The sequence below is a fragment of the Acanthaster planci genome, linkage group LG02 (assembly GCF_054643075.1).
Source record: "Acanthaster planci isolate LZ-2023a linkage group LG02, COTS_SCS, whole genome shotgun sequence".
In the NCBI taxonomy this organism is placed as follows: Eukaryota; Metazoa; Echinodermata; class Asteroidea; order Valvatida; family Acanthasteridae; genus Acanthaster; species Acanthaster planci.
In genome coordinates, this window is record NC_141778.1 from 7,502,238 (window position 1) to 7,524,337 (window position 22,100).

General features: G+C 43.1%; 1 protein-coding gene across 6 annotated transcripts in view; it reads left to right on the plus strand.

Moving 5' to 3' along the window:
* Positions 1 to 22,100, plus strand: part of LOC110979526 (uncharacterized) — a 25,989-nt gene continuing 3,889 nt past the window's right edge. Inside the window, exons 1-14 of one of the 6 annotated variants that reach the window (XM_022235387.2) lie at positions 1 to 43; positions 5,091 to 6,779; positions 7,521 to 7,692; positions 8,479 to 8,652; positions 9,801 to 9,906; positions 10,699 to 10,838; positions 11,854 to 12,007; positions 13,836 to 13,880; positions 14,911 to 15,114; positions 15,893 to 16,320; positions 16,648 to 17,110; positions 17,908 to 18,162; positions 18,718 to 18,919; positions 20,534 to 21,548. In XM_022235387.2, the coding sequence (XP_022091079.2) occupies positions 39 to 43; positions 5,091 to 6,779; positions 7,521 to 7,692; positions 8,479 to 8,652; positions 9,801 to 9,906; positions 10,699 to 10,838; positions 11,854 to 12,007; positions 13,836 to 13,880; positions 14,911 to 15,114; positions 15,893 to 16,320; positions 16,648 to 17,110; positions 17,908 to 18,162; positions 18,718 to 18,919; positions 20,534 to 21,548 (5,052 nt within the window). In that variant the 5' untranslated portion in view covers positions 1 to 38. Of the gene's footprint in view, positions 44 to 75; positions 149 to 4,661; positions 4,787 to 5,090; positions 6,780 to 7,520; positions 7,693 to 8,478; positions 8,653 to 9,800; positions 9,907 to 10,698; positions 10,839 to 11,853; positions 12,008 to 13,835; positions 13,881 to 14,910; positions 15,115 to 15,892; positions 16,321 to 16,647; positions 17,111 to 17,907; positions 18,163 to 18,717; positions 18,920 to 20,533; positions 21,549 to 22,100 lie in introns of those variants that run through there. The other 5 variants (XM_087133577.1, XM_022235390.2, XM_087133575.1 and 2 more) reach the window with 5 other exon arrangements.

Consider the following 22,100-nt stretch of genomic DNA (forward strand, 5'->3'; position numbering starts at 1 on the left):
CGCCGCGCCATTCATCTACGAAACAAGATTCAAGGTACATGAGGTAACGTAACGTGTTTCAGTTTCACGCTGTGCGTTGTATTTTGTCTCAGATAATTGTCTCGCTGTCATAATTGCCTTTTCTCTTGTTCGAAAATGTTGTATCCTCGTACGTAATGTATCATTGTTGAAATGATATATTTAAATGGAATTTACTGGAATTTTTAAGAGAAAGGGGAATCCAGCGAGTTGTCCGGAAACTAGGCAAATAGGCCTGATGCTAGCTCTACTGACATGACTGACATGACTGAGTGGAGCGTTAGTAGTATTAGTATTGCTCTAGCCCCAGACTGGGGCCAGTCTACTGCCAGACTCGCCCCACAGCGGTCCAGTCAAAAAGTGGGGACTCAGCAAAAATGCCTTTTATGAAACACCTCTTGCGTGTATGGATCACTCACCCCATAATGATCACCCCATCTGGAGTATTAGTACTAGCCTATTAGTATTACTTTGGGAAGATTGTAAAATTTTGGTTTCGATTTGGCATGTTTGGGCCATTCATTTACTACAGCGACTAGCTCCTGATTGCTGGTCAATGCCAAACACGGTCGGGATCTGTTTGATCTGGGAACCAAAAAGTGTTATTACATGTACCTACAGTAGATCTCCAGAGCATGACATTGCCAATGAATGTTGATGAATGATGAACCGAAATGCATATGATGCTCGGGATCGAGTGTGATCTCCTTGCCAGACATAGCGTGGCATGTGTGGAGCGCACACCATTCACTTGTCCAATCCCCATCCCGCATGATGTTGACACGCACCCATGAAAATACCCAACGGCTGTTATTTTCGACACATTCATTGCATTCATGTACACACACAAGGCTTCATTACACTGTTGCTGATAAAGCAGCAGTTCGGATCACTGTCTCTAACACTGTCTGGTTAAACGAATGGCCCAAATCGAAAGCAAAATTTCACGGACTTCTACAAATTGGAAATTACCCAAACTAATACATCAGAGTATTGATGGGAGAGTTATCCATACACGTAAAGGGGTTTCATAGAAGGCATTTTCACTTAGTCTCCACTTTTTGAACGGACAGCTGTTGGGCCTAGGATATGAAAGGAGTCCAGTAGACTAGCCCCCAGTCTGGGGCTAGTATTGTTCTTTTTCAAATTTTGGACAAGATCGGTCATACTACCAACACTCCACTCAGCAAAGCTAGACTAACGCTAGGCCTACACTCCATCCAGTGTCGTGAAATTTTAGGGAAAGAGTTCCAATGAAACTTCCGTATACGGACACCACTTTTCGCTACATGCATATGCATAAACCTATAAGACTGTAAACCTGTAAGAAGTGTTTTCTAAGTAAACGACTTGGTTTTTCCCTCCAAAATTGAACTTTGCTGGACATGTTTTTGCTTTCTGAAGGCTAATCTGCTAATTTAGTAATAGGCTCTACTAACGTGACTAACGTTACTATAAGGAATAAGGAACGGTCACTATAAGGAATAATGACCGTTACTGCACTGGTGTTGATAATATGGAACTCTTCCCAATTTGAGCCACAATTGTCCGGGAATTGGGCAGTCCCTCAGTGGATGTCAGACAACTTGACTGTCATGAGTGTTTGCTAACTTGGCACAACTTGACCGCTCAGACTACTTTACCATTGGGACAAATCGACTTTATGCCAAGTTGTCCATTAAGACAATTCGACTTTTACATGTTTGACACAAGCTTGGCTAGAGACAACACAACAATCTTGATCATGTGTGTTGTCTACATTACATAGGTTCAGGTACGTGACATTGCATGATCTTGGACACTGTGAATTGCGGACATGTTGCATCGTACCAATTGCATGCATGCACCAGTAGTGTTTTTTAACTGCCGGGTACCATTTAATCCGGGGCCTTTTTAAAAAGCATGCTTCTATATTCGGCACAGGAAAATTTGCCATTCAACATCATATGGTTGTTTTTTTTTGTGTGATGTACCAAAGTGGAAATTTTGTGCAGTCGATATCATCAGTCAACAAATCGACATATTTTCACCTGAACTAAACAAAAAACACTCTTAAAAACACATGGAACATTTAGTTTATATATGTTTCTCTAATACTTGAAAATTTGAAGGAAATTTGAAGACTCACATACTTTAAACTGTGATCTGCAAAAAGTGGTCATCCAGTGCGTTGGCGCCAGTTGTTGATGTTTGATGCTTGCTACCACAAGAATCGTGGCAGTTGAAATATGCTGAAAAAGTCATGTTTGCTAATTGTTTTGGCTGAAAAAGGTCACAGATTTTCTGACGCTTTTCTTTATTTTTACAGGCCAATTTTTTATTCCGGATTCCCATTTTTTAATAAATGTATCACTTGATATTTGACCGAGAAAGTGGAATTATACATCATATTAAAGCTCTTTTTATGCTCTTTACAATGGTACCAAATTCAAGTAGATAAAATAATTTTCAAATCTTTTGTCACATACCTACATTACGCTGTATTCAAATACATTTGCGAGCTGGTCAGTGCCAGTGCAAGTTATGGCCTAAAGATGTATTTTGTCCTTGTGTGCGTCACGTGACATTGCAACTCTACTCAGACCTAGCATGGGGTGGCCTAGTTAACAGGTGGCACTGCGGCACGGCATCGTCCCCTCTCTGGAACTGCCCCACTCGGTCCTACATTTGCCCAATTTCCTGATGCCAGCGTGGTTTTCATAATGTACAAATTGTCAAAGGCCTGCTATGAAGCCCATAGTGTTGGCTTTAAACAGTAAGAATTTGCCGCATTTCACACGTTACAACACATAACTTGGCTGAGCAGACAACTTGTCTCAACGGACGACTTGTTTACATAGAAAATACCCATAACTTTTCAGACCAGTCTCAATAGGGTTTGTGCACCAGGTGTCAAGTGATGCCCATGTATAGAACTCTTTCTGAAACAAAAACAGAAAAAGAATGTGCACATTGTGTAGGAAATATTCTAAGGGCCATGTAAAGTGATACAGTATATGTGACTGGTATGGTGGCATGAGTGATACAGTATATGTGACTGGTATGGTGGCATGAGTGATACAGTATATGTGACTGGTATGGTGGCATGAGTGATACAGTAAATGTGACTGGTATGGTGGCATGAGTGATACAGTATATGTGACTGGTATGGTGGCATGAGTGATACAGTAAATGTGACTGGTATGGTGGCATGAGTGATACAGTATATGTGACTGGTATGGTGGCATGAGTTCAAGATCAGGTTATTTACAAATGGCCTCATAAGTTAATTTCACTTTTAGACACAAACTCAGTACTACTCTAGGTAAGGCCAAACAAAATAATAGCTGTGCTTCTGCTTACCCGCCCCAACCTAGCAGATGGTGCTGACGCCTATATCTTTTCATTAAAGAAGAAATAAAAATCAAAAGTACTATTGCCAACCCTCATGCTTATTTCAGGGGTGTGAAATCTCTGCATTTTTGTTGAGTATGCTGAATTTCATTGTCCATTTTTTGGCCATCGACAGGCCAGTTTTTCCTCCATTTTTTCCAGTTTTTTCTTTTTCTGTCGACACAACATGACAGCCAGGCCAAACTTTGCACGTCCTCGTTCGGACACGGAACAGTACTGGAGCTCTGTAGTTCACGCAACTGATATCTACTGTGCCTGTACATGTACATGCATGTGTACAGTACGTGCATACAATGATGCGTATCTGCAGCTTAAATCACAAGCCTTGTGTGTAAACAGCATTCTGGGACCTAGTCTGGATACCAGACCCAATGATTCCAACTACTCTCCGAATCAGGGGTCTGGTATTACCGGATGTCCACGTAATCAAGACTGAAGGAATGCCTTCAGTTTCCCGGAAATAGCCGAAATATTCTGAAGTTGTCTCATCTATTTTTGGCATGTTCTGATGGTACTTTAGATGTTCGGTTATTCTTAGCTGGGTAGGTAAGCTTGCTGTTGAACGTAAACTCCTGTATCCTAATGGCAGCTGTTGATCCTACAATTTTTGACTTTTCACTGAAATCGAAGGTGAAATCAATGTCAGGCAAAATGCAGAATATAACCCCTGACCCTTGCATCATATCTATTTATATCCATGGGTGATGCCTGACCTAAGATTTTTTATCAAGAGCTGTCGGGGAATCTTTGGGCAGGGAACCAGACTACCATCCGTTCACTGTGCTGTGATTGGCTGCCAATGCAACATTGATATTCATACATGTATCAGTGGGACTCATTACAGCCGTTCCTGTGTGAGCGGAAGTACATTGTAGTGACTAACAATCTCCACTGTACACTTGTGGATTTATGGCTTGAAATAAGGTTAGTACATTTTCCCTTTCCCCAATAGAGGTTTTCATGACAACTGGCGTGGGCATGCAAAGTTATTGTGTCACGCATCATCGCACTGGTTTTAAGTGTTGTATGTACAATATACATGGGTTTATCCTCTTGTACTTTGACAGGGTAACCTTGTCAGTTAAAAACCGCTATTATCAAGGGCCCTGATAAAACTTAGAAAAGTCAGTACAAATGAATTTACAATAGAAAAGTACATTAATTTTTTACAAGCTTTCAAACAATTTTGGGACATGTACTCATCAAAATGTCACTACAACGTAAATGTACATTGGATACAATCTTTGACAAGACTGATCCTCAAATCTGCAGGAAAAAACAGTGGATGAAGTACACCGTAGTCGAGTGACACATGATACTATGTACTATGTCTGTGTTCTGCAGAGGGAGAAGTGGAAGGGATGTTTGACTGTCTGTGAGTGTTATAGCAACAGGAAGGTCAATGGGACAAATGTCCATTTTGAACGAATTGGGGGTAAAAATGGAAAAGCACCCAAAGGTCATATTTCTGAAAACTCTGGCCGCTCATACAAGTTGTTGGCAAAATGAGAGTGCTGTATACCTAGTGATGTATTCAATAAAGTCGATAGGTACATGTATGTACCTTTTTGTCTGAGGATGTGAACCGTTGCATGTGGAACCAAGTGTATGATGCAGATGGGATATTTGGAAGTAAGTTAAATAAATTCCTTTAAATGACATTTTTATGACCTTATCAGGGCCAATACTAGGAGGAGTAGTGGAAAAAGAAAAGCACGAGGCAACAATATGGCCGATGAATCAGGAGTACTTGGCGCCAGTGGTATGTTGAGGCCTTCTGCAAACAAGGAGGATGAACAAAAGGCGTCAGTGTCAGAAAAAACGACAGAGGAGATAGATGTGGAAGGAACCTCCGATGAAGAAGTTGAAGACAGTAGATCAACAACCAGCCCAACAGCTGACAAACTCGCACAAACTCCCAAAGAGAGCTCTCCGAAAGAGGGTGGAGATAGGCGGAACTCTGGGGCAGATTCGACAGAGAAGCACTCAGAGTCTCCACTACCTCCTAAACAAGAGCTTGAGAAGCAGGCGAGCAGTCCTGCTGGAAAGTCACTTGAAAGTGCCCCAGTTGAGAAACTAGATAGCGGGATACCGGAACAGAACCAGGGAACATCAGTTGGAAACAATAAGCTTGAAAAGGATCAAGTCCCTCAAAGGGAGAAGAAAGACACTTCTGAGGAGCATACATCTGGACCAAGTTATAAGGAAACTTTGGAGGGCAGTGGTGATGAGAAAATAGCAGAAGCCCGCATTTCCGGCTCTGGTGTTGTTGTGATACCCAAATCAGACAGCAGAAAGGAGATATCTGCTCAGATGGCTCCAACTGGGGCTCAGTCAGCAGAAAAGACGTTGGAGGTTGAAGTAAAGGGTCTCGCCAAACCACAGAAGTTGAAGACCTTTGAGGATGCGTTCAAAGCCAGCATAGGGAAGTTGAATGTTGAAGCTCCACGTCCAAGAAAAGTAATAAAACCATTTGGAAATTTCATAAAGCAGGTTGGTGGTGCTGCTCCAGGACCTTCGAGTGAGACCTTTCACCTTCGCCAGAGAGACAATGAAAAGGTTATCAATGTGACAGAGAAACAAAAAGGTCAAAGTTCTAGCTCTGGCACGGAGAAGAGTTCAGGCAGTCAGCAAATTTCTAATCAATACCTGACAAAAAGCCCAAAAATAGATGCTACAGATAATCAAAAATTTGATGCGGACATGTTTGAAGATGAACGTGATAATTCAAGGGATATTGACAATTTCAGCTCCGACTCCTCGTCAACTATCATTGACATTGAGCTGACTGCCAAAGAATCCACTGAAGAGGAAATTTCAGGGAAACCGAGCAGGCCTAAAGTGGCCTCTCAGCCAACTGTAGAATCACAAAGCCAGGAAAGCAAACCAGTGGTTGCAGAGAAAGAAAAATCTGCAAGTAAGGCCAGGACCAGGGAGTCCACTTCCAAGCCCAATCCCACCTCCGACACCAGTTCAGGGGATAGAGCATCAGAGGAACAGAAGAGCCCATCAACAAAGCAGCCATCAAACGAAGATGCAAATACTGGAACGAAACATTCCAAGGAAGAAGGTGACACCAAAAGCTCAGGTTTGGAGAGAGCTAAAGTCTCTGATTTGACGAGACACAAGGGAAATGGTGACCACGACAGAAAACTGGAGAAAAGACGGGAGCTTCTGAGGGCAAAACATGCGGCGGATCAGCCCCGAATGAAACCAGAGACAAAAGGAGATGGTAAAGCCAAGTTGAGGGAAAGATCCAAGAGCGAAGAAAGCCCAACTTCCCAGGCCAAGAAGTACCGTGTCTCCAAGCACGGGATTGTCCTGCAGCCGGGGATGAAGCTGGAGGCAATGGACTACTCCAAAAAGTGGTAAGATTTTGAAGCATCCTCAAAGTTTACTTGGGCCATTTTTTATTTTGCCGAGGAAGGTACATGTACATTTGTAGTTGTAGAGTTCTGCCATTATTTCATTGGGGTTAGATGCCCACTTTAAGGTTTCAGTGCAAGGAATGTTGTCAGTTTCCTGCAGAGTGGCAGAATTTGGAGGATTCAGGAAAGTTTCAAGCAAGTATGGTCAGGGAGTTAGGGTTGATCAAATGATGTTCTTCTGAAACAGAAAGTCACTTGACAAAGGTAGATAATACTTTTAGGTACAACCATTTGGGAAAAATCTTTGCCTTGAAAGAAATATGGTTCTTGAAAGAACCGACAGAGAGAACAGTGTTTGCCTTCAGCAAAAGAGGTACATGTATGGGACTTGCTGTTTACCTTCAGCACTCCTGTCCAATCACACTGTTCAAAGTGTCGAGAAAATATTCTCGCCATTGGTTCTCTCTAGAACCACTCCTCCAAGAAGAGATATGCCCCATGGTTGTATCCCAAACTGTTATTCTGCTTTAGTCTTACCTTATGCAAAGCTTCAGATCCATCACATGTGTGAGACGGCAGAGTTCAAGGTAGGGTGCATAGTGATACTGGATCTTATACACGTGTTGGTCCGGATTGGATTCTTATCCATTGAAAGAAAATAAGAAGTGAGTCCAGGAGAATGCCCCTGCTCCTGTCCCCTACATGTGATGATGCGGCAGTAGTTGACTTGTGCACCAATAGGTACTTGGCCAGGATTGTGAACGTGGACGAGACTGACAACACGGTCCTGATCCACTTTGCCGGCTGGAACTCCCGATTTGACGAGTGGCTGGAGTTTGACAGTGATCGGCTGCGGCCTCTGGCCAGGGTCTCGGCCCGTCGAGAGACAGCCAAAGAAGTCAAAGCACTAGGGGTAAGGTCTTTTCTACGTACATGTAAATATCCGGAATTGGTCTTAAATATAAAAGAAAAATTGCCATGATAGGAGAAGTGCTGGATGAATAGCCACCTTGAGCAGAGGCACCCCCTTATCAGTTGAAAAGAGCCATATTGGTCGGTAGTGTTCATTTTGTTGGTAGTTTTGCAACCGTAACGTGCATTTTATCATCATTCGTGAACCAGTGAAGTTTAGTTCCAACCAAAGGAGCCTCTGTTGCTGAGAAAATTGCGCCCTCTCTTGGTCCAGCTCAAGGCTCATAAAGACTAGCTAGAAGCAGGTTGTTCTAGGGCCTGTGAAATGAAAGGAGCATTTGTAAGTGGGGAAGAGTTCCATTTCCCGCAGTAATGCTACATTAGGAACAGTTGTACCTTCCTCTTGACTGCAAGTTGTGTTTGTAACTGCAACCCACTTAAGTTTCCAAATTTGCATCTTCAAGGTGTTAGGTGGGTAAAGATTGAAATTCTAGTTACTTTACTGTTTTTTTCCTTGACCTTTTAACTCGGGTCATTTTTATGCATTTACACAATTAATTTCAGCTGTTTACTGTGTTAGGAAAGTATATGTAGAGATTTAATAATCTGTTTGGAAGTGCTTTTTATAAAGAAATTTTCCCGAGTGTTTTACAGTTTCAGTAATTCTGAGAACAAGACCATAAAAGCACATCTTGTCTTAAGGCCATCATTACCAAGACAGCCAAAATATTCTGTCATAAAATCTGAATGTTCAAAACCACTCACATTTTCTCACAATATTCCACAGGGCTATAGGGTTGGGGACGAAGTTCTGGCGCGGTGGTCAGACTGTCGCTATTACCCTGCCAAGATCCTAGGGATCAAGACCAACGGCTCCTACCGGGTGCTCTTCTATGATGGGATCGAGAAGACAGTCATGGGCATCAACGTGCGGGACATGCCCGAATCCCTCAAATCACAGGTTGAAAATTTTCACGTCTATTCACAAACGGATGGGTATGACCTGCAAACAGCTTGGGCCATACTGACACTTCAGCTTGGGACAAATTTGGCCTCAGCTCTAGCTCAAGAGTTATATGGAAGCCATGACAATCAAGACCCAAATGCACCAATATTTGGCATCGTATTATAGGATTTGATTTTCCTGAAACAAGTACAAAACTCATATTGAGCCAGAGTCCCTACAAGTAACATCTTAAAAGTCCCTGAAGTCAAAGCAGGATGGAGCCAAGCTTTAAAACCAACTTCTAACATTAACCACTTCCTGCCGGGGACTCCAGAATTGGAGAAGTATGGTTTATATGCTTGGCGGGGGTCTCCGAACTCGGATAAAGGAAACAGGGCCCTGTAACAAAAGACCATACTCCGAACAAAAGACCAGACTGCTGGGCATTACCAAAATTTTTCACTCTCAAAAGTGGTGATAATCCAGCCTTGTTTTGAAACCGTATACCAGGGTTTGGGCATTGAGAACGAGCGGATTACCACCGGGGATAAAAACGCTCCACCACCGCAGCAATGAGCCACACAGCACCGCTGCACGCTAATCTGGCCCCTATTGAAAAGAGGTCAGCAATGCACTGAGCCAGGTTCGGGAACAAAAGACAGTTGTATAACACCACACAATCCGGGCTCTGTTTACAAGGCTGCAGGCCTGGCTGAAATACTCGGGCGTCAGTGAAGGTCACCTGTCAACTTAGAGTAGTGCCTAAAGATTACTTCGTGCGGCTATAAGTGACCGTTAAATGAAATGATGAATTTTCGAAGGATTTTGAAAACGGAAAAAATGATAGTCATGCCGGCCCAGCATCATCAACATTGAAAAATGCCCCGGCATGAAGTGGTTAACCTTCAAATTGTCACCAACCAGAGATGTTAGCACTCTTACTAAGTTGGAATTTGGCCTCATTTGGTCAGGGAACAATCTACAATTTTTTTTTTTTGTCCACAGACATTTGAAGGTGTTAATCTTCCTCAAGTTTTGAACTCGTCAAACCCTTCATATACCACAAATATTCGATCTGATTTGGCAGTTTCGTATTTGTGTTTACTCTCACTCCTATTGTACTTGCAGCTGTATAACTCGCCTGTTTTGTGTCTTCTTCGCAGCAACTCTTCAGTAATCTGGAGCACCAGTTCCGAGCCCTGGTGAACAAGAAGCGCAGGAGCTCCAGGGATGCTGAGGGTAAATCTAAGGAAGCTCGATTATCAAAAGGTATCGATCGATACATTATCAACAGATATACCACCAGTGTTCATTCAGCTGGGTTCAAATTCATCAGCTTGAGTTCACCTTCCTTTCAAATTTTTTGGTGTCTTTTTCAATAATGTGAACTCCTGTCCTGTATTACCCACCTGTACTTTCTTCTAAAATACATGTAACTGGCTTAAAGTTATCTTGTATGTCTAAAATCCCTTTTCCACTAATTTCCAATCATTTCTGACATCTCTCAAACTAAAATTGGCTTGCCCACTTCCAGTGCTGTTGTTGTAAACTGTCATTATCAAAATTCACAAGTGCTACGTTTAACAGAGGAATGTTAATATTCTTCCTGCCTTCATTGAAGTCAGGAAAAGCTAGCCTAGTTAGCAGCTGAGGAGTATGTGATTGGTTAATACTTGTATTGAGTCTTCAAGATGGCATGAGAGATGGACCATTTTTAGAAAGTGAAGTTGAGAAAGTTTCAAGACTTTGATGTCATTGCTGTCCCTACTCACCGTACCCCTAAACATTCCTGAAAGCATCTCGGCTCCTTGGGAAGCATACAGCTTGTTGCAGCCATTTAGAATACTATAAAGACTCTGCCCTGACAGGTGCGCATTTTTACTCCCGGCTGAAGCGGGGCAAGTGAGGGTAGAGTGACTGGCTCAAGGTCACAGCATGTAACCAGCCACTGGATTCAGACTCCTGACCTCGTACTGGAGAGTTACAAACCCTAACCACTGGGCCTTGTACCACTGTTTCTTTGATTAGAATGTGTAACTCGTTCTTTCTGTTTATGCCCAGAATCACTGTCAGGCAGCAGGCCGTCCAGCCCCATTCAGCAACCGCAGAAGCGACGCCACCCATCTACTAACCAGTCCCCGGCTTTGAAGCCAGCCAAGCGCAGTCGACAAGATTCGAGCCGTTCCCAGAAAGCACAGAAGGTTTTAAAACACTGTCTTGCCTTAACCCTAACTGCCCAAAACCTGCCATACTCCAACAGCAGGTTTTGTGAGGTTTTGGCAGGTTTGGTACCGTACCTGAGGAACTTGTTGAATTTTGTGAGACTTGGGATGAAAGGCCCAGGGAGATGGTGTTGGATTCTGTGTGAGTTGGGACACACAGGGATCATTGTGTGCAGTGTCTGGCTTGCTGTACCAATTGTTGGACTATGCTTGATTTTGTCAGGTTTGGTACTGTTCAGTGCAAGTCATCCTATACTGCATAGACCCATCCATACCATATCACTCAAACTCCAACGGGCTCATTCTGTTGGAGTTTATCAGGTTTGGTACAGTAACCTGCATGTACAAGTACATAGACAAGTACATGAACCTGTTGGATTTTGTGAGGTTCAGTATGCTTTCTAGTGCAGGAGCCTAGGGGGTTAGGGTTAATGGAAATGATATGGATAAAAGATCGAGGACCTGCAAACTTGGGTTCCTTGATGCATTTTTACACTCAAAGTAGCACTCATAACGATAATCGAGCAGAACACTGTGCATGTGTGATGCATCTTTTGTGACACCTGTGAGGAGACCAGACAGCAATGTTGCCATCGACCTTACACTACTCGATTTACATTTTTATTCCTGGTCACTTGCAATAAGGAACACTTGATTCACACATCAACCTTACCCTCCAGAGTATTTTGGCTAGAATCCCTGCCAGATGCAGTAGTCTGCATCAATTGTCCAAGAGCCTCGCTTGTTCAGAGTAGCACAACCAAACAAGTGAGCTCTCCCAAAGGTTAATCGGCCTAGGAGCCTGTGCGTACCAACCACCACAGGATCCAACAGTAGCATTGTCCCAGCATTGGGAGTTTATTTGGCAATAGTTGGTTGCCTAATACAATAGAGTACACCTGACTTTCATACTCGCTGCACCTGATGAAGAGCCGTTTTCATTGCACTTGACAAATCTGAGCCTAACTTTTGCTCGGATTTGGTTGTTGTCCAGGGATCGGTCAAGACCCCAGAGCCCGTGCCGCCTGCTCCTGTCCCCAGGGACCAACCAGAGCTCCTTCCCTCCCCAACCTCAGCCGAGGCAAGCGAGCTGATGTCTGCCTTGGAACACGGCATGATGGGAGGCAAGAAACGTTATCGGGAACCATGTGAGTTTGCTTTCTCTGATACCCCTTGATCTTCAATTTCGGTGTTGTAGTTGAAATCCCTTAAGACCATCACAAGACCTCCACCAGACCATCACAAGACCTCCATACTGAGTTCAAAGCCAAGCTGTAGACGAATCCAGCCATTTTTCATCGGGCACTCATGGGGTCCCCTTTGTTAGCAGAAAACAATGTGTTGGGTTTTGTGTGAAGTGACCGTCATGGAACAATGGCTCCTTTACAACAGATATCACAATGCTCACTGCCATTGGCGGGAGCCAAAGCACATGACCAGTGATAGCATCAGAGTGATTTACCTGTTCAAATAAGCATTACTTTGTCATTGTTTACCCTATTGCTTATGACTGGTCTTGTGTCTGGTTTTGTGTCCGGTTTTGTGTCTGGTCTTGTTTCAGGTCTTGCGCCGGGTCTTTTGTCCAGTCTTGTGACTGGTTTTGTGTCCGGTCTTGTATCCGGTCTTCCGCCTGGTCTTGTGTTTAGTCTTGCATCTAGTGTCGTGCCTCGTCTTGTGTCTTTTCTTTTGCCTGGTTGTCTGTCTGGTCTTGTGCCTGGTCTTGTGCCTGGTCTTGTGTCTGGTCTCATGTCAGGTCTTATATGTGGTCTCATGATGGTCTTGTGTGGTCTTGCCTACAACACTGTTTATTTGTGAATAATAGTTGTTTCTTCAAGTTCACTGTCAACACCATTTTGGGGTTTCATTGTGATAACAATACCCCTTACAACTTTGTAGTTCACCTTTTTGTTTTGAATTGTTTGAAACCTGCAATATTCATTCTGCTTGTAAAATGTGTCATTGTCGTCCTCAGACATTAAAAGCATATTCTAACACTAATAACAAAATAATAATGTTTGCTATAAAAAATGTATTTCCTTATCTGGGTGTAGTAGCAGTGCCATGACAGACTGTTTATTTGTTTGTTTCTTGAATTGTTGTCAATTAACATGTGCTTTTGTTACACAGAACATTTGTAAATCAGTTGGACATTATAACTGCAGTTTTTGATGCCAACATTTTTGTGTCAATAAGTTTGATTTGCTGCACTTTCTTTGTATTATTTCCTCTGTATTGAACATCACATGCTTTGGTTTCCTGAAATCACCAATTAGTTGATTTGCTTATTAGTTCATTCACAGGTTTGACTAACTCTTTGTGCCTTGGTAACTCCAACATTTTGCATAATCCATTTGTAACCAAGTTGAAGAGACCCAAGTTGGAATAAGGACCCAAGTACAAACGGTGCTATTTGGAACAAATGGTTTTCTGACAGGTTTAAACAAAGGCCAAAAAAGACGAAAGTCTCAACAGTTTCTTTGGCATTGTAGTTGTCAAGTTCGAACAAATTTGCCACTTGTTTGGAAAATACTGTCAAATTAGGAATAAAAATGAAGTTTCTGACCCAATTTTTAGCTATATTTAGCATTATTCTTGCACATTTGAAACCAATAGGAAGTGTCTAACACAATATTTGCATTGATGAAGATGTCATTGATGAAGATGTCACAACATGAAGAACTAAATATGTTCTTTCTGTGAAATGTGTATGTGTGAAACATATCAGTGAGTAAATGAACATACATGCAAGACTCATTTTGTGGAATTCACCCTTATGGGGATGTGAACCCGTATTTCAGAATCAAATGCAAGGAGATTTACTCTGTACAACGTGATTGACATCAGTGCCATCCATGAAGACACTCTCCGCAGGCAAACGGAAAAAAGACCACAGTAGAATTGGGACAAAAGCAGCTATTTCTAATTTCCCTTGTGTAAAAGAACAAGATTTTTTTTTTATTTTGTTTAACTTTTCAGTGATATTCGACAAAAACACTGGACTCATCCGAGACCCGAGTCGGTGTAAGTTGATTGACCGTTTTTTCATCACATGATTTTCATAGTGACATTAGAAAGAAACAGCTAGCTTCACATCAACTCAAGTGCATCTTTCCCTAGACAAAAGGAAAACTTTCTTTTCATAGACGATCAAGTATACAGGGTTTTAGTCTTAGCTTAGATGAATTTTGGTGTCTGTATTGCAAATGTTAAGATATCGCAGCATGAACAGTACATGTAGGTGTCTCAAAATCCAACAATATTGAATTTGAGTTCATTTTAATCCAGTTGAAAGCAAGCGCTTGATATTGTGGAATTACACCTAGATTTACATGTAGTTTTGCACGCTTGCATGGAACAATTTTATTTTGTGTGTACATGTATATGATGGGTTTTTTGCATGTGGTTGACTTGAAAAAGGGTTATTTTGGAACATGACACTTTCTAAGAAAGGAGCATCTTTTGTTTGTATAATTTTGCATTAATATCCCCTTCAGACTCTGTTTCTCGTTATTTTTAAATCGTACATGTGCAGCCATCTATGTATTGGGTACATGTACCTAAAAGTTTAAGATAGACATTTGCATGAAGATGGTTACAGGCACCCCTGGGCCGTACTTTATCTTGATTGGCTGAAACTCGGCCAATTAAATAACCTTATGACTGTGAGTAGATCATAGATACAATAGATTAAGGTGTAAAGATGCTGTGTTGTGATTCTGTCATTGATGCTACAACATAGTATCCAACCACCACACTACCACTTGACCTCTGTTCACCATGGGTATAATATTTTACTAAGGTTCTTTGTACCATTCTGGATTTATGTGGCATGCATATTAGAAGCACTATTACCTTCATTCATTGCCAGTCAGTATATGAATATTGTCAGTCATTTGAATCATACATGTAGGAGGCAATAATTGAATATTGCCGGCCAATATTCGAACATTGACTGACACTATTTGAATATTAGTTGGCAACAGTGAATATTGATCGGCAATATTCGAATTTTGACTTTGCTTTTCATTGCACTGCTGAAATGGTTCCGCAGTGGTAGCCCCCAAAGAGCTGGTCATTGATCTGGACCACAATAAGTACAAGTGTGAGGTGCCGGACTGCGGCAAGGCCTTCCGCAAGGCCAGCTTGCTGGAATACCACCAGAAGTACTATCACATCAGCAAGCCGGCCACCAGCACATCAGCCATGGCTGCAGCCAAGAATGCCGTGACCAGAAGCCGCAAGAGGCTCTCAACATGTAAGCAGACCTTGTCTCCCCTTTCAACAGTTATTGACTGCAGTATCCACAGTTCATATTGGATTCAAACTAGCCAGCTGACCTTGAAACTTCAGTGGTGAAATGGTAACGATGTCTAGGCTAGTAAGCAGGAGGTTGTGAGTTTGAGTTCCAGCAGTCAAATGTTTCTCATAAGCTTTCATGAAACACTTAACCACATTACTTGATTGCATCGGCAAAAGGGCAAAATGTGTATGTCCCCTCTTTTTTAAAAATAGGGCATCTTGAATATTTCTTGTTTGAACTTTTTCTCCCCAATGTCTAGTTCCAACATTCTTTGCCAATATATCGCCATGAACATTTTGGAGTTAACAAGTGTAACTTCCTGTCATCTTGAAATAATCATGCAGTAATTAACCAGTAGGTTGTACTTAGCCGTTCATGTACTCAATAGAGTGATCATATTATGAGTAATGCACTCAAATAGTCCCGGGGGGGGGTAATTATGTTGCCTACTATTTTAAATCCATCCTTCTAGGATTCTCCAAAAATCCACCTGGAGGATTATATTGTATTGAGAAATATACAGTCTAATAACTGTTACTTTCCTTGGGACTTGATGCTCCCTGAGTGTTGAAGTACAAAGAATGTGTCATGTTTTCTAAACGGTCGGGGATTTTGAAGGAGTCCTTGTTAAAAAGTCCCCGGAGTTATGTTAAATAAGTTGTTTACCTCGCTGAACACCGCTGGGAAATCAGAGGTGGCCTCATGTGCAAAGCTAATTTTTTTTTAACTTCAGCTGCAAGTACACCTGGAAGCAGTAAGATGCGTCGCACCGAGAGTGCAGATGGGCCATCGGCCAAAATCACCAGCCGTCAGCATCGCATTTCAGCCCCCGGCATCTTGACCACCAGTCACAAGCACCCGCTGCCATCGCCAAAGCTTGACAGTCTGACCCCGACACCTCCCCATCCCCTCAAGTCCATGTCTACCAATCAGTTTGTGAAACGACAAGCCGTGCCTGATACCAGGAAACCTCTGCCGGCATCCCGGGTCGAGCGGCCGCCTTTAACAAAGCCAGATCTTGCTTCGCCCACTGTGCAGCAACCACAGGCGGCAGCCAAGCCGAAGGCCCAGGGATCCGAGATCACGGCCAAGGTCGCAGAAAGATCACGGAAGGTTTCAGGGTCCACTGCTAGTAAAGAAAGCAAACCTACCACAAACAAGGTTAGTCTCAAAAAGCGTCAGCGCCTGTTGCAATTATTTTCAGATTAATCAAAGTCACCTGATAGCCAGTTAATTTGAGACAGGTTTTTTGTTTATTGACCTTTGCCTTCATGACATTTATTGCCAAGTTGGTAGTGTTGAACTTTCCCGTTGCAGATTTCAATTCCTTTTTCTTGCATGGATTTTCTTGGCACAGTGCCTTTTCCCATGAGATGTATTCCTGTGTTTCACATGTTACTCCCACTTGTCACTATAGTAACCCACATGTTATGTCCCTGTTATTTGCCGACTGTTATGTCATTCCATTCCATTTCCATTCTTTTACAGTCGGAGGTTGTCACAACTACCGTCTCAGAAAAACTTCAACCATCACCAAAAGCAGCGGCTTTGACCTTAGAAACCAAAACCAAAGCTGAGCTGAGTGATGCAGCGCCCACCCAACAGCCTGAGACCAAATCCCAACAAGCACCGGTGGCGCCGGACAGCAAGGCCGACTCCAAGGCCGTGGTGAAAGGTCCCGAGGTCACAGCAGAGATTGCGGCAGCACCGCACCAGGCACCGAAGAAGCAGCGGCGGAACAAGCCGCACAAGAAGCATAAGCGGCACAAGGCACGGAGCCGTGACCGGCGGTCACGGGAGCAGAGCCGCAGCGAGCGGCGCCGGGCAGCTGAGCGAGCCAAGCAGCGGCGACTGGAACAGCGGCAGCTCAAGCAGTCCCTGGAGGAGGCTGCCTCCAGGCAGAAGCCCGAAGATGTGATGGAATGGACTGCTAAATATCTGCCTGCTACAAGTAACGTCAAATTTGAATTCTAGGTCCCTTCCACCACTTGTGGACCCCCCTTCCTTGTCCACTCGATCTGCCCTTCCTAATGTCACTTTATAATGAGATCTGTGTATGCATTTAAATACTGTTAAGCGCACACAGCTACTCAGATGGTGAAGTAATGGTCAGACTTGCACATTTTCCAACCGTGTACCTTACTCATCTGAAAAAAAAGTGGATGGCACCCTGTATCTGGCTGCTCATCTGATCGTGATAAACTAGAGATTAAAAACTGAGGATACCCAGCACTTTTTCTTTCTTGTCGTATTTCACCCTTTGGCCCACTTCATTGACTATGCCTGTTTCAAAGGCTGTGTCATATTGAGCCCTGTTTGAATGTTGCACGAAAATGAATGAAGAGTTAACCTCAAACATCAGTAAAAGATTCATCTACATGGCAATCAAACAAACTCAAAAACTTTTATAGGGTTTTTGGCACCTGTGAAGTCGCCTTTACATGAATTTGAAGTGGACTTGACTTGCCATCAAACCCAACTTGAGAAAAAGTGAAGATTAGTAACAAAGCTATCATCCTCCTAGGTCCTTTGAAATGAGAATAGAAACCTCTCACATTATGAGAAACTGCATGCAGTATGCTATTAAGCTGTCTAACTTTTCCATAAGGTACTGTGTCATACCTGCAGTTCAAAACATGATGGTTTTGTCACATTCTGTGTACTGCCAAGTATGCACAGTTTTCCTGTAACTGAGTAAAACTACCACTTTGGTTCCAACTTTGTTTCCCCTCATACATTTTGTTTCAGCTGACAGAAACCTCCTCCATTCCCCTGCCCAAAGTTCTGATGACCCCATGCTCAAGCCAGAGGGGCTGGACTCCTCCACCACGGAGGATGGGGGCCCCCGGGACATGATCAGCTGCGTCTGCCGCAACCAGGAGGAGGAAGGGTTCATGATCCAGTGCGAGACCTGCTACGGCTGGCAGCACGGCAGCTGCGTAGGGTTGACGGAGTCCACCATCCCCAAGCAGTACATCTGCAGCTTTTGCATCTACCCGGAGAGTAAGTGAAAAATTGTAGAGTTCAACAGATGGTGATGCAAGGTGTGCTTCAAGGTTTTGTGAAGTTTAAAAGGGTTTTGAACCTCAAGTTAAACCTCGTTTAATAATATTGCATTCCTTGTCTTATTGTGTTGAGTTAAGGAGGAATGCTCTCATGCCATTGGAAATTGAAAAACACTGTACAAAGACTTGTCAAGATTGGAATTTCCTCATTTTGGGGCGGTCAAAGTCCAAGTTGCATGCCGGAATTAAACAGGAGGTATTTTTGAGGTTTCCCTCAAGGTTTTTGTGAGGTCTAATAAGGTTTTAAGCGGTACCTCGCAGTAGACTTGAGTTAGTCCTTGTTTAAGATTGCATGCTTTTTTCTACTGTGTTCTTTTGGGGGAGAATGCACAGTTAGTTGTGTCAGTAGATATGACCTTGCAATTAGTGATAAAAGTTGGCTTGCTAAATGAGGACACAACTTTTTCAAATAGTAGCCGAATGTTCCCTGAAAAAAAAAAAAAATCTTGAAGCAGTAGAACCATTCTGATAATAATCATCTCTTTAAATTCAGATTTGCGGACTCATGCTAGACATCGCTACGACCAGGATTGGTTCCGCACAGGCCAGCTCTCTTCCCTTACGCAGCCCCAGCAGCCTGCTGAGGAGTCAGGTCACCTGACCGAGTCCATGCTGAAGACCCATCAGCTGATGGCTGATATGATCAGCGTGACAGAGGCATTGGACGTACTGCAACACAAACTGGAAATTCTTAAGTGAGTCAGGGATCCAAAACGGCAGGATTGGAGTTTGGGTCAGATTGGGTGTCTGTTGAGCATTGTCAAAGCTTGTCGTCCATTCAACCAACTGGGAGCTTCTCATTTTGGACGCTTATGTGAAGAAAGCCAATAAGCCTTTTGTGAGTTACATTTAAACAAAATCTGGTACACTGAGTTCTTTAACCACTTCCTACCGGGTGGAATTTGCACATGTGGGACGAGTTGCCAGGTGATTTTCAAGATTGTTCGTTTTCAAAATTCGTCCAAATTCATATTTTCATTTACTGGACGCTTACACCCACACAAATGACTGTTTGGGGCCTACTTTAATCTTACAGGCAACCTCCATTGATTCCTGAGTATTGCAGTCAGGCCTGCAGCCCAGTAAAGAGAGCCCACATTGTGCAGTGTTGCATAATTTCCTTTGTTCCCAAAATTGGCCGAGTGCGTTGCTAAATGGCGGTGGCGTCTTTACAAATGCGGCCAGATTAGCGTACAGTGGTATTGTATTTCTCATCATTGGAGTGCTGGAGCACTTTTGTCCCAGCTGATAATCCACAGGCACTGGATGTTGCAGTCAGTGGTATACTGTTTCAAAACACCGACGGATTACCTCCGCTAATGCCAGCACTCTGTGCTGACAGCATATGAAAATTGATTGGCAATGCCCAGCAGCTCAGTCTTTTGTTCCAAGTACAGTCTTTTGTTACAAGGCCCAGCTCCTTTGTCCAATTTTGGGCACCCCGGCTATGCTTCCAAATAAAGGTCTTAGGAACCGGAAACCCCAGCACTGAGTGGTTAAATTCATGTGAACTTAACAATTTAGTTTTTGCAAAGCGACCACCCTCACTGGAATGGACTGGTTCCTTTGTGCCATTCTTATCCATTAAAAGCAGTGTAGTGGTGCAGGGCATCTCTTATGTAACTAAGCAAAGGCTTGCCCTGAATCAAGAGGTATAGCAACAGTATCTTTCGTATGGAGAATTCAAATTGTTCATGTGAAAGTTCATGTGAAAGAACTCAGTGTACCAGATTTTATTCAAATTGAACTTGCAAAAGGCCAATTGCACTGCTGGACATAGAGCGTGCAATCGGTTTATAAAGGTTGGCTTGCAACGTCAGCTTCCTCAAATGGATCTGTGTTTTGGGTTTGTTTTTTTATTTATTGTTGACTGCCTTGTAGAAAGGCATAAGCCCTCTGTTTATGTATTTGGACTGTTTTCAGAAAATAGCATGGAAAGGTGTTCTGTTTTCTCACGCTTTTCACAAACATGTATTATAGGACCTTGGAATGTGGCATACAAATCAAATCAGTGCATGAATCAAAATGAAAGGTCTCCCAAAATACAGCCAGTGCAGGCAGTCACAAAAAAACTTGTTTGACCCAACTCAACACCAACACTCCTTTACAAGACACAAGATTTTCCCATTTTGAGTTATGTTTATGGATGGTGTTATCTGTCAACAGCTTGAACCGATAATTAGAAGACGAATTGGGAATCGCTTTGCATTTGTTGTATAAAAATGTTTAGGAAGCAGATTCCTGAAAAAACGATAATGCAGTGTATAAAAAATTTACTGACAATTTCATTTTTGTTTCTTCATGTTAAGAAGTGACAACCACCCTGACCTGAAGCTCTGGTCCTATCACTGGGGGCTGAGGGATGAAAGCACGCCCCTGGATGACTCTGCTCACACCCAGCAACTCCAGACCAGCCTGGAGGAATCAGACGTTCTCCAGACGTCCGCCGAGACCAGTGCCCTCACTGAGTCCATGAGGAGTGACGTCGTTGTTGACAGCATTATGGAAGAAGTTATCCCTGAGGTGGTAGGCACGGGAACCGATGATGTGAGCAAAGAGAGCAGTGGGGCTGCTGCCGGTAACCAGGGGGATATTGGGGACAGTGGTGACATGGGCCTGCTACAAGAGGGCGTCAAACACGCTGAGGAATTTGATTTTCCCTCAGTTGTTGGCAAAACCTTGATCCCAAATAAAAATCCAGTCCCAGAAGAAACTGTTGGCTGTTTGGACTCGGTAAATGCTGAAGCAAGTCCCGTGGAAGTTGATTCAAAAGAAGTGTTGGAGAGTTCAACTTTTTCAACACCAACTACCACATCGGACTCAAAACAAGACAATACGTCAAGTGGCAATGCACCTTTTGTTCCTGACAAGAGCACCCCTTTGAGTTCCACACTGCAAGCAGAAACACCGCCCACTGAAAAGCTGACAGCTTGCATCATCCCAGACCCAGAACAGTCCACCTCCCAGGGAGCCAAGGATGGGGTTACCATTGAAAGTGGGAAACCGGTTACACCAGTGCATGATGGGAAATCAGACAGAGCAGAAAGGGACAATTTGCAGAACCCCAAAGGCAATTCATCTGGAGATGCACATACCATGCTTGGCAGTGGCACATCAAGTCAGGCCTCCGAAGTGAAGGACCCTGTTACCAGTGAAACACAGAAAGTGGGGACCCCAGAGCATGATGGGAAAGCAGACAGCAGCGCCAAGGAACGGCCAGCCAATCATGGTGATTCCTCAGATGACGAACCCCTCATAAAATACACCAAGAAATCAGCTTCATCCAGCGAGGCAGAGAATGACAGCACATCGGTTGCTGCCAAGGTTTGTAAACATTAACCTTTGACCCTTAAGTTTCATGGGTCAGGTCGCTCCCATTGTTCAGTGGAAATGCAAGAAGACATAGGGCTGGATTATTGCCAGCTTGGCGACTGAAAATTGTGATCATCCCGCATGTGGCACATTATGGTTGTTGAAGAGCCAGTGATCAGTTGCCAGTGGACGTTAGCATATCACATCAGAGTTCAAATGATTTTTGAACCCTGTACTTTGACATTATTGCTGACCTAACTTTTCACAATTGGGCCCGCGCACATGATGTCACATCTTGCGATTGAATTTGGTGCATTTTATATATGTGACCTGTCACCACAAAATGAGCCAAAAGTCGGAATATTAAAAAATTGAGATATTACTTTTCGGTGGTATGTGCATAGAACACTTAGGGTAAAAGTATAAGGTGACAATGTGACATTACTCTAGTAGCTTTCTGTCTTTTTTTCTGACACTGTTTCAACATTTCTGACCGGGCACAAATAATGCTATCATTGAAATTGCTGAGAAAATAACATTTTTAAATATCTGGTCCTGCTAACA